Source organism: Prionailurus bengalensis, chromosome B2 (genome assembly GCF_016509475.1).
Source record: "Prionailurus bengalensis isolate Pbe53 chromosome B2, Fcat_Pben_1.1_paternal_pri, whole genome shotgun sequence".
Classification (NCBI taxonomy): Eukaryota; Metazoa; Chordata; class Mammalia; order Carnivora; family Felidae; genus Prionailurus; species Prionailurus bengalensis.
The window spans coordinates 54,260,220-54,273,381 of NC_057349.1; the positions used below are offsets into that span (position 1 = coordinate 54,260,220).

A 13,162-nucleotide genomic window follows, 5' to 3' on the forward strand; every position below is an offset into this window, starting at 1 on the left:
TAAGTTACAGAAATGGTTACAGTTCCCACCTGCATATCCTGAAATTCAGTGTTTGTTAACAGTTCTCTTTTTATTTAAGGTAAAGCTTACGTACAATGAAATGCACGAATTTTAAGTGCACCATTCATGAGTTCTGACAGATGCATAAACGTGTGCAACTCAAACTTCCCAAGATAACAGAACATAACTGTCAGCCCTAAAAGTTTCTGCATGCAGCCTCCCAGAAAATCCCTGTTCCTGCCCTCCAAAAGGCAAACCACTGTTCACATCTTTTTCTACCACATGAAGTTTTGCCTGTTCTAGAACTTTATATAAGTGGGATTAAATAAGTCTTTTTGTGGTCATATGTTTTCACTTTTCCTGGGTAGATACCTGGGAGTCAGATTTTTGAGTCATAGTGGCAGCTGTCATTAGTTTTATAACCAAGTGGTGGATCTTTTTCCAAGGTGGCTGCACCATTTGTATTTCCACCAACAATCTTTGAGAGTTCCAATTCCTCCACACCTTCACCAACATTTTTTTTTTTTTTATGTTAACTATTCTAATGGTTGTATAGTGTTAGGTCATGGAGTTTTTCACTGTAGTTTTAATTTGTGCTTCCCTGATGACCAAGGAGATCGGGCAACTTTTCATAGAACTATTGACCCTTTAAATTTTCTCATTTGTTAAATGCCTATTCATGTTTTTTGCTTATTTTTCCATTGGAGTGGTTATCTTTTTTTGTTGTTTCTGTCTTGGCTATTTTTGGACCTTTGTGTGTCCATATACATTTCATAATTTTTTTTAATGTTTATTTATTTATTTATTAGAGAAAGGGAGCATGGTGTGCACATGTGCTGGGGAGGGACAGAGAGAGAGGGAGGGAGAGAGGGAATCCTAAACAGGCTTGACACTTAGCATGGAGCCCTGTGTGGGGTTTGATCTCACAACTGTGTGGTCATGACCTAAGCTGGTATCAAGAGTTGGATGCTCAACTAGCTGAGCCACCCAGGGTGCCCCTCCATATACGCTTTAGAACCAACTTGTAAATGTTCACACATAGAGATGCAGAAACTGTTCTAATTTTGAGAGTGTTTGGAATTTATAGGTCAATTGGAGGAGAAGTGGTACATTTGCAATATTTGGTCTTCTGGCACAAATGGGGTATCTCTCTGTTATTTTTAGTTTTCTCCAATTTCCCTAAGTAAGATCACAGTTTTTTTTTTGTTTTTTTGTTTTTGTTTTTTTTTGTGGGGGCCTTGTACGTCTTTTGTTAGATTTATTCCTAGGTACTTGATAGTTTTAATCCTTTTGTAAATAGTAACCTTAAAAAGTTCCATTATTGAATTTGGCTGCTGACATATAGAAATACAACTGGTTTTTCTGTATTTGACCTTGTCTCCAGAAATCTTGTTTGATTAATTCAGTAGGTCTAATTATTTGTGGCTTTTTCTGCATTTTCTAAGGATACTAATCATACTATCTGTGAATAATGACTATTTTATTCTTTTTCAGTCCTTACCCTCTTTTGGTCTTACCTATCTGGTTCCTGTTCATGGAGTCTTACTTCCTTGTGTACTTTGTTATTTTTGTGTGCTAGAGACTATTTGGGAAGTTATTTGGAGGACCATATTTATTGAGGCCGAGGAGGATTGTCTTTCTTCCAAAGGATTTTCATTTGTTTCTTTCATGGGCTTGTAGGAAGTGCTAGTTCAGGATGATTTTAATTTAAATCCAAAATCTGAAGTCCCTGTCCCACTAGATAATTGGATACTTGGCTGCAACTCCATATGAAGGCTGATAAACTTCTGGTTCATACCCACTTAAGTCTTTCAGTGTGCTAGAGAGTAGGGCATAGTTACCACTTTTGGCAGGGTCTCCATGAAGCTGCTTTTCCCAGAATTTAGCAAATATTAAAGCGGGCTTTACATGATAAGGCATACCTGTTAGTCTGACAGTTCCCAAGTAACCTGTGAGAACTTTGATGCAGATGGATTGGTCTGAATCACCTACCTAGTCCACAATCACTACAACTTGAAGAGGTTTTTTTTATGATTCCACTGAATTTGTATTTCTGTTCCTGAGTTTTTTTTTCTGTTTCTAGAATTTCTCTTTGCAAATCACTTTTTATAGTTTCCCATTCATATAGCTATCGTCATATTTGTCTTTTCTTTACACATATTAACATAGTTATTATCTATATACTTTGAGTCTTTTTCTCTTTGCTCATGAAGAGATGTTTTATTGTCAACCTTGTTATAAAAGACAATATGATTGACATTGTATTTGAAGCTGTATTTGCAGGAATCGTTTCAGGCATGCTGGAATGTGTTTCCCTTCAGAGAGGATTTGAGTCTGTTTCTGCCAGGTGTCTGGAGTATTTGAACCAAGGACCACCTTAAAACATGTTCAAGGCTTGGGATTTCATTAATGGCATTTAAGTAGGGGGATCTTTTGTTAGATATTCCACTTTCATTTGAATCTGACTTTATATATGAATATTAATCTGTGCTTTAAAGAAGATGCTGTTAAAAATTTTTATCAGTATTCTTTCTTTGATTTTTGTGAGAGATTGACCTGAATTATAAAGCCTGCTTTACTGAAACATCATGTTCTACTTCTTTAACTAAATACCTGTTGTTGGACATTGAGATTTTTTTTTCTTACTTTATAAATAATATTGTGATGAAAAGAAATTATTCCTTTATTTGTATTTGTCCTGTTAATTTACTTCATACTAATTCTGGAAGTAAAATTGTTAGGGTCTGCTTGTTTTAAGGCTTTTGATACGTGTTGTCAAAGTGCGCTACACAAAGATTGTCCTGACGTTGTGTTTTCTAAGTCTTTTTAATTTTTGCCTTTTTAATAGGTATAAATTAATATGGCATTATTATTTTAATTGACTCCCCTCCCCATTCTTCCCTGTCCTAAATAGGAATGTTTAACATGGTTTTTCTGCCCTGTTCTAGTACTATTTATTAAGTGTGTGTGTGTGTATGCATGCGCACGCACGTGCAGAGGATAGATACCTTATCTTTGAAATGAGAAGCTTTATCGTTTTCTAATACAGAGACCACCAAGCATCATCCACAGATGCTGAACTTTGAGACTAATGCCATTACTGAATAGAACTTTTAGATTATTTCACTTCTGATAGGATTGAATGTATTTTGTAGCATAAGTTGTGTGAACTGTAAATTAGTGACTGGACGAATGGATTGCAATAATCATTGGTGCTATTCACCAGTAAATTTGGTTTCCTTCTTTCTGGGCAAGTAGTAGAATTATACTTCCTGCTCCTTTGGACATTGCACACCTGTAAGATTTGCTGTTGTCAATGAAATGTGAGTGGAGTTGACCTGTATAACTTTTAGAAAGAACCAGTTTGCCATTATGCAGGAGATTGGAGCATCCAAGAGCTATCTGATTGCATGGTGAGAACCACTGGTAGTGAAGTGTTCCTGCTTCCCACTGCCGCCTTCCCACCACCCCTTCACGAACTTGCAGAAAAGCAGGAAATACCATTTTTTGTTAATCCATTAAAAATTTCAAATTCTTTAACTGTAGTATAACCTAACCAATCTTAACCAATGTAGATCACTGTAAAAGTGATCAGGAAAGGTACAAAGGCTGATCATCTGGACAATTATAAATGAATGGAATTTTAATTTACTTTTATTTTTGTCACTTATATGATTATTGTTTGTGTTTTGCTTTTAGATTACTGTACTTATGTCCTTACAGCCTAGGGGTTTATTGAGAGTAACTTGGATGTTAAATGATATAAATATTCCCTTCAGTTTGTTGTTTATATTTTATCTCATTTTCAGATCTTTTCTTTTTCTCGAAGTTTGAAATTCTTATCCAGTCAGATCAATGTTTTCCTTTTTGAAGACATAATGATCTGAGCTAGTAGATCTATAGTTGTTCCTAGGAAAGCTGGTAGTTTAAGTTTGAAGTTGTTGTGTATGGCTAGAAAATTGAGAAATAGGGGCACCTGGCTGACTCCGTCCGTAGAGCACCTGGTTTTTTTTTTTTTTTGAAGTTTATTTATTTTGAGAGAAAGGGATAACTAGTAGGGGAGGGGCAGAGAGAGTGGGACAGAGGTTCTGAAGTGGGCTCTGTCCTGACAGCAGAGAGCCTGACATGGGGCTCCAACCTGTGAACGGTGATATCATGACCTGAGCCGAAGTTGGATGCTTAGCTGACTGAGCCACCCAGGCATCCTGAGCACATGATTCTTGATCTTGGGATTGTGAGTTTGAGCCCCATGTTGGGTGTGGAGATTACTTAAGAATAAAATCTTTAGGGGGTGCCTGGGTGGCTCAGTTGGGTAAGCATCCTCTTGATTTCAGCTCAGGTCATGAGATCCCCAGCATTGGGCTCTACACTGACAGCGTGGAGCCTGCTTGGGATTCTCTATCTCTGTCTTTGCCGCTCCACTGCTTGCATGCATGCTCTGTCTCTCTCAAAATAAATAAACATTAAAAAAACTTAAATTGGTAAAAAAGAAAATTGAGAAATAGTTAAACTGGTGCACCTGGGTGTCTCAGTTGGTTAAGTGTCCAACTTTGGCTCAGGTCATGATCTCATGGTTTATGAGTTTGAGCCTCACATCAGGCTCTGTGTGCACAGCTCAGAGCCTGGAGCTTAGTTCAGATTCTTTGTCTCCCCCTCTCTCTGCCCTTCCTCCCTGGCACTCTGTCTGTCTGTCTCTCTCTCAAAAATAAACATTAAAAAAAAAAAAACAAGAAAGAAATAGTTAAACCACTCTTAAATGCAAATATGCATTTTTTTTAAATGTATGTTTATTTTGAGAGAGAGCATGTACGTGAACGCGAACAGGGGGGAAGCAGAGAGAGAGAGGAGAGAGAGAATCCCAAGCAAGTTCTGCGCTAACACAGAGCTCTACCCAGGGCTCTATCTTCTCATGAACTGTGAGATCATGACCTGAGCCAAAATTAAGAATCTGATGCTTAATCAGCTGAGTGACCCAGGCACCCCTGCAAATACATAGTTTAAGAAATTAATATAACTCTTGAATTAAGATTATGGTTCTTTTTGGTCTGTATTAGCCTGTGTTTTTATTATAATTTCTTTCTTAGTATAATACTTTTTCTTTTTGCTGTTGTTCCTTTGTGGTATATGTCCTCAGAAGTTGGCACAGTAGAGGTGCCTGGGTGGCTCAGTTGGTTAAGATCTGACTCTTGGTTTTGGCTCAGGTCATGATCTCACTGGTCATGGATTCAAGCCACATGTCAGGCTCCTCCCTGGCAGGGTGGAGCCTGCTTGGGATTCTTTTTCTCTGCCCCTCCCCCTCTCGCATGCACTCTTGGTCTCTCTTTCAAAATAAACTTAAAAAAAAAAAAAAGAAATTGGCAGAGTAGGAATTTGAAAGTATGTTGAATTTAAAATTTCTTTAATATTTTGACTTTCTTAATGATTTAGTACTCATATTAGGAATTATTTGAGATATCAGGATTTTAAAAAAATATTTTGTGAAAGTACAGTATCTTTACTAGAATAGGAAAGTGTTTTATTGAATGAAGGCTTAATTTCTTTTAAAAATTTTTATTTCTTAAACCACATAAAATGTATTTCCTTTTAGATAAGTGATGAAGAGAGGAGTCTCCGAGAACATGAGATTATTGCTTCATCAACCTCTTCGAGTGCGTCTAAGTCGGAGTTGGAGTTGGAGTCAGTTTATAAGGTACATAAACTTTTAAAATACTTCCTGGGTTTTGTTAAATATATCACAATGAGCTTTATGTACGTATTTAATTAATACAGTTGTATAGTCTCTGGTCACTGTAGCTTCTCTCTCTCCTGTGCAGAATTCGTTTTCACCCCACTGAGGGTGTGCCAACCCTTCTGTGCTGGGCTGTCCTCCTACATAGCCTACACACCCTTGTAACCTTGTTTGAACTCTGACCCTGCTAAGGCAGACCATTCTCTTCAAGAAATACTCTGCTCACAATGCTTAGGCTTTTACACTTCATGCTGAGCTGCACTGGCAGGAGTACTCTCCCCTCCTTGAAGTCTACTTGACTTCAACACTTCGTTCTGGATCACTGCTGTGTGATAGCCTTTTACATCACTCTTGGGCTCTGATGCCATGTTTGGACTGTCTTCCCCACCTGGACTCTTTCTTATTCTGTTTGGGCTATGATGCCATCTGCCTACTTGCTCTCTCATGGCAAGACCTTCTTTAACCTACTCAGGTTCTGACATCTTGAACCAGGCCACTTCTGCTGCCTTCTATTCCTCAGCACTGGTACCTACTTTGCTTGCACCCATTGAACAGCTTTTGGACGGAATAATTCAGAAGGGGAAGGGGGAGAGCTGAAAGTGATTTTAAAATCTGACAGTTGTAACACTACAATTTCCTTTGAAAAGGATGTACTGATTATTGTTGGTGAGTGCCAGTAGTTTAAAATCCTGCTTCCACATTAGCTCCCTATTTAGGCTTCCACCTTCTACTCATTAGGCCACCATTCAGTAAGCTTCCCAAACTTAGAGTATGGGAATCAACATTTATTCCTCCCATACCACACATTTCCCATAACTCTGCCTTCACATCATTTTCTGCTTCTCCTTGGGCATTTTTATTTCCACTGTGACTACCTTAATAAGCTAGAATCATGGAATATTGGAGCTAAAGAACCCCTAAGGGTCATTTATACCATCCCTTTCTCCCCTTCCCTCGTTTTGTAGATTTGGCCACCATGGTTTAGAAGCATTCATTAAATGTGTAGAAATCATAAGTCTGGTCAGTCACAGAACTTGGACTAGAGCTCATGTTTCCAAACTATCCCCATCTCTTCCCTGCATCATTGAAATAAACCCTCTAACCTCTTCCTCTAATATGCTCTGTGTAACTGTTGTTTGGTGCTGTGTCAGATACCTACCACCCTGTAGAGCTGTTTGACTTCCCATATGTGTCTGTCTTGTTTGCTCAACTATGTGATGAACTTTAGTAACAGATCTGTTAAAAAAAAAAACGTGATTTGCTTATTGGGTGGTGGTATTGGATATATGGAAGAATCTTAGGCATATTGATTTAATTCCTCTAAAACTTGGGTGACTAGGCAATTTGGGGATTATTTCTTTCACCTGATTTTTTAACCTCATTTTTAAAAAGAAAAACTATATTGTAGAGAGAGGATGATTTTCAGTTTACTAATACCATATTCTGCTCATATCATAAAATTTTAGGGTAGGTCTTAGAATTTTAAAAAATCCAAGTGGAAGGGTATGTTTTTTTTTTTAAATGGTATTTACTGGCAAATACTTCAGTAGCAGAACTGAACACTTACTGTTTCCATTTCTTGGTATTGAGATTAGCTTTTCCATTATATTTTTCTGGAGAAAGAATGGAAACAGATGAAGAAATTTGGAATTACTTTAGTAATTTTCAGCACTGAACATATTGTATATAGATAATAGATGCAGAATAAAGTTGTGGAAAATGTCATATGAGGGGAATGCAATGTGCTTAGAGGGCTTGAGTTGAGAGTTTAAAATTCTGAGGATTTTAATTTGTAAATTTATGAGTTAAGAGTAAAATAATGCATACTAAGTTTGTTATTATTTTTCAAATCATCTACTCTGAAATGAGCACATTTTTGACTGTCATCTCTTCCTAATGTTTATTGTTTAGCTTTAAAGAATATAAATAGATTTTTTTTTTTTAATCTGCTGGGACAAATGAATTTCTCACAGGAAGTATTTTGTTTAGACTTAGTATGTATGAAGACTTAGGAGGATTTCATGACAGGTACCAACTTACTTTCCCTGTTTCACATGAATTCAGATCCCTTTTGCTGATGCTCTGGATTTGTTCCGAGGAAGGAAAGTCTATTTGGAAGATGGCTTTGCTTATGTACCACTTAAAGATATTGTGGCAATTGTCCTGAATGAATTTAGAGCCAAGCTGTCCAAGGCTTTGGCAGTAAGTATTTCACTTTATTTCTGTTTTTACTTTATGTCCACATACACATGTTTTAATTATATACCCTTGGTAGTTTTGTTCTACACTTCTTAAGAAATAAGGTAATTTTTATAACAACATTCAAATTGCTTATGATGTACTGGTAATTCTGGAAGCACTAGGTTTTTATTTGTTACTGCCCATAATTAGTTTTCTTACTTATCTTTCTCATAGTAATACTAATAGTGAGCTGATTAATTTTGTGAGAAGCTTCTGTGGGTCATGTCTGCAAGGTCATGCCTTTTTCCCTTGGAGATGCATTTCATATAAGGCCCTTCACATTTGTTGTGGCCTGTGGTGTATATAACCCCTAGATTTCTGTCCTAAATTGGTATTTTGTGTCAGTAGAGGGTAATGTAGAAGAAAATCTTTATATTAGGTAATAAAAACAGCGATATGCTAGTGCTGCAGTAAACAACCTGCTGAATGCAATTGGTGGTAGCTGTTTGAGTAAATAACATGATCAGCGCTTTTCAATGGATTTGTTGCAAGTGTTACACTTAAGGGATAACATCTTAAAAAATATACATGTTTTGGTAGGGGCTCTGAACACCCCACTTAAGTCACTGAGTTGCTCATCCAGACAGAAAATCAGTAAGAAACAGTGGCTTTGAATGACACATTGAACCAGATGGATATAACAGATTTGTTCAGAATATTCTATCCCCAAATAGCAGAATGCACATTCTTTTCAAGTGCACATGGAACAGTCTTCAGAATGGATCACATTAGGCCACAAAACAAGTTTCAACAAATTCCAGAAGATTGAAATCATGTCATACATTTTTTGGAGTCACAGTAATATAGAACTAGAAATCATCACAGAAAAACCTCGGAAAGAACACAAATACTTGGAGGTTACATACATGCTGCTAAATAATGAATGCGTCGACAAAGAAATAGGAAATCAAAAGATAACATGGAAACAAATGAAAATACAGTGCCCAAACTTAGGGGATGCAGCAAAAGCAGGTCTAAGAGGGAGGATAATAACAGTAGTGGTCAAGTCAAGAAGAACAAACAAAGCTGAAAGCCAGTAGAAGAAAGGAAATAATAAAGATTAGAGTGGAAATAAGTGAAATAGAGACTAAAGAAACAATAGAACAGAACCAGAGCTGGTTCTTTGAAAAGATCAACAAAATTGATAAACTTTTAGCAAGACTCAAGAAAAAAAGAGCAAGGACTCCTATAAAATCAGAAAGGAAAGAAGAAGTAACAACCAACACCACAGAAATATAAAGGATTGTAAGAGAATATTATGAAAAATTATATGCCACCAAATTGGACAATCTAGAAGGAACAGAAGAATTCCTAGAAGCATTTAACCTTCCAAAACTGAAACATGAAGAAATAGAAAATTTGAGCAGACTCATTACTAGCAATTAATTGAGTTGGTAATCAAAAAACTCGCAAAAAACAAAAGTCCAGGGACAGATGGCTTCACAGGCAAATTCTACCAAACATTTAAAGAAGAGTTAATACGTATTCTTCTCAAACTATTTCAAAACATAGAGGAGGAAGGAAAGCTTCGTTCATTCTATGAGGTCAGCATTACCCTCATACCAAAAGATACTACAAAAAAGTACTATAGGCCAATATATCTGATGAACATAGATACAAAAATCTTCAACAAAATATTAGCAAACTGAATCCAACAATCCATTAAAAAAAATCATTCACCAGGATCAAGTTGGATTTCTTCCAGGTATGCAAGGGTGGTTTGATATTCACAAATCAATGTGATAAATCACATCAAAAAGAGGTAAAAACCATATGATTGTTTCAGTAGATGTAGAAAAAGCATTTGAGAAGTAAAACATCCATTCATCATTAAAACTCAGTAATACAGGTTTAGAGGGAACTTACCTCAACATAATAAAAGCCATATAACAACATTATACTCCGTGGTGAAAAACTGAGAACTTTTCCCTTAAGATCAGGAATGAGACCAGGATGTTCACTGTCCCTCTTTTATTCAGCGTAGTTTTGGAAGTCCTAGCCAGAGCAGTCAGACAAGAAAAAGAAATAAAAGATATCCAAAGTGGTAAGGAAGAAGTAAAAATTTTACTGTTTGCAGATGACGTGATACTGTATGTAGAAAATCGGAAAGATTCCACTAAAAAACTACTAGAGCTGATAAATGAAATCAGTAAAGTCATAGGATACACAACTCATATACAGAAATAATGCCTTTCTATACACTAATAATAAGTAGCTGAAAGATAAATTAAGAAAACATTTTGTTTTAATTTTTTTTTTTTAACATTTATTCATTTTTGAGAGACAGAGACAGAGCATGAGTGGGGAAGGGGCAGAAAGAGAGGGAGACACAGAATCCGAAGCAGGCTCCAGGCTCTGAGCTGTCAGCACAGAGTCTGATGCAGGGCTCGAACTCATGAACTGCAAGATCCTGACCTAAGCTGAAGTTGGATGCTCAACCGTCTGAGCCACCCAGGCGCCCCAAGGAAGCATTTCTGTTTATAATCACGCCCACATGCTGATATAGCTGAATTATATACATTTAGGTAATCTCAGTCAGTGATAAAAATGATTTATACCAGAAAATATACTTTTTAACTCCAAAGGAAAGGTTGGCCTATACTTCTAACTGTAATTAGTATAGCTTAAAAAGAGCCACATCATGTAACCTTGAAGTTCTGAATCAAGTACCAAAAAAGGTGTTTGAAAAAACAAATCAGATAAAGTGCTTAGGAATAAACTGAACAACAGAAGTGAAAGACCTGTACTCTGAAAACTGTAAAAACACTGATGAAAGAAACTGAAGATGACATCTACAAAGGGAAAGATATTCCATGTTCATGGATTGGGAGAACTAATACTGTTTAAATGTCCATTCTACCCAAAGAAATCTACAGAACTAATGCAATCGCTATCAAAATGCCAATAGCATTTTCTGTAGAACTGGAACAAATAACCCTAAAATTTGTATGGAACTATAAAAGTCCCCAAATAGCCAATCTGAAGAAAGAGCAAAAAAAGAGGTGTCACAATCTCAGATTTCAAGGTAGACTACAAAGCTATAGTAAGCAAAACAGTAATATCCTGGCACAAAAATATAAATACTGATCAATGGAACAGAATAGAGAGTCAGAAATAAACTCATGCTTTGATGATCAATTAATCTATGACAAAGGAGGCAAGAATATACAAGAGGAAAGTCTTTTCAGCAAATGTGAAAACTGGATAGCTACATGCAAAAGAATGAAACTGGACCACTTTCTTACATGATATATAAAAAATCAATTCAAAATGGATGAAGGACCTAAATGTGAGACCTGAAACCATAAAAGTACTGGAAGAAAACGGGCAGTAATGTCTTGGACATCAGCTGTAGGAACATTTCTCTAGGTAGTTTCCTTTGGCAAAGGAAAGAAAAGCAAAATTAAACTATTGGGACTACACCAAAATAAAAAGCTTTTGCAAAGCAAAGGAAACATTAACAAAACTAAAAGCCTTCCAAATGAGAGAGATTTGCAAATTATGTGTCTGAAAAGAAGTTAATGTCCAGATGTATTAAGAACTTAATACAACTCAACACCAAAAACATAATCTGATAAAAAATGGGCAAAGAATCTCAATAGACATTTTTCCAAAGAAGACATATAGATGGCCAAGAGATACATGAAAAGATGCCCAGCATCACTCATCATCAGGAAAATGCAAATTAAAACCACAATGAGATATCACCTCATGCCTGAGAGAATGGCTAAAACCCAAAACACAAGAAACAAGTATTGGCAAGGATGCAGAATAAAAGGAACCCTTGTGCACTGTTGGTAAGAATTCAAAGTTGTGCAGTCACTGTGGAAAACACTATAGAGTTTCCTCAAAAAATTAAAAATAGGATTACCGTATGATCCAGCAATTCCACTACTATTTGCCCAAAGAGTATGAAAACACTAATTCAAAAAGATATATGCACCCTTACATTTTGCTACATTATTTATAATAGCCAAAACATGGAAGTAACCTAACTGTCCATTGATAGATGAATGGGTAAAGAAGATGTACACATACACGAATATTATTCAGCCATGAAGAATGAAATCTTGCCTTTTGCAACAACATGGATGGATATAAAGGGTATAATGCTAAGTGAAATAAGTCAGAGAAAGACAAATACCATATGATTCCACGTAATGTGGACTTTAAGAAATCAAACAAAGGAAAATAGAGACAAGAAGCAGGCTCTGAAATACACAGAACTAATTGATGGTTACCAGAGGGAGGTGGGTGGGAGTTATGTCAAATAGGCGAAGGGGATTAAGAGTATACACTAATCAAGATGAACATTGAGCAATATATAGAATTGTTATATCATTATATTGTACACCTGAAATAATATAACACTGTATGTTTATTATACTTGAATAAAAATACACATTTTGCAGTATTGTTGCCTTTTAATAGGAATCTAGTTTTTAAAAATACTATTTTTGGTACTCGGTGCAGAAGAGAACTTTAAAGTTGTGATGTTACTCTTTTTACCTATACACACAGTAGAATGATAGGCCAACCTTTTCTTTTGAATTAAAAATTGTTACATTTTCTGGCATAAATAATTTTTATTACTGACCGGGGTTACTTAAACATGTATAATTCAGTTATTTCAGCCTTTGCGAAGACTAAAATATTACCTCTGGTTTGACTGATAAGGCAGTTAATGAAACCACCTAGTATGATAGGTGTTTACTAACTTAAATCTTCTTTCTCTCTCCCTAATTCTGTATTTTTCATATTTAAAAAATCCTCAGTATAGTTGATGTTTTTAAGTAGTTTCTTTAGTTGTCTGTGACTTATGTTGGACCATCATCTATTTACAGATGAAAATAGTGTCTTTCACTGCTATGAATCTCTGTGGCAAACACTGATGTTTGCCTCCTGGTTGCCCATTCCCCTTGTGTTATTATTACTGGTTTTGTTCACCCATTTTCTCTCTGCTGACATTTTGGACAGCACTTCTTTGTGTGAAACAGCTGTATACTTTTCAGGATGTTGGGCATCTCTAGCTCTAATTTACTAAATGCTAATAGTGGCCCTCCCCAGTTCCCGTGACAACCAAAAATATCATCGTACATTTGCAGAAAGCTTCTAGAGTATTGGTAACATCCCTGTGCTGATTTTGAAAAGTTTTGAAAAGATTTTGAAAAGGAAAGTTTTCTTTTCTTTTTT

General features: G+C 36.1%; 1 protein-coding gene across 2 annotated transcripts in view; it reads left to right on the plus strand.

Annotated features, from left to right (window-relative positions):
- The window catches only part of PRIM2 (DNA primase subunit 2), a 355,938-nt gene that overhangs the window by 58,431 nt on the left and 284,345 nt on the right, over window positions 1–13,162 (plus strand). For both annotated transcript variants that reach the window (XM_043591715.1, XM_043591716.1), the window contains 2 exons: window positions 5,588–5,689; window positions 7,793–7,930. In XM_043591715.1, coding sequence (XP_043447650.1) covers window positions 5,588–5,689; window positions 7,793–7,930 — 240 coding nt within the window. The remainder of the gene's footprint in view (window positions 1–5,587; window positions 5,690–7,792; window positions 7,931–13,162) is intronic.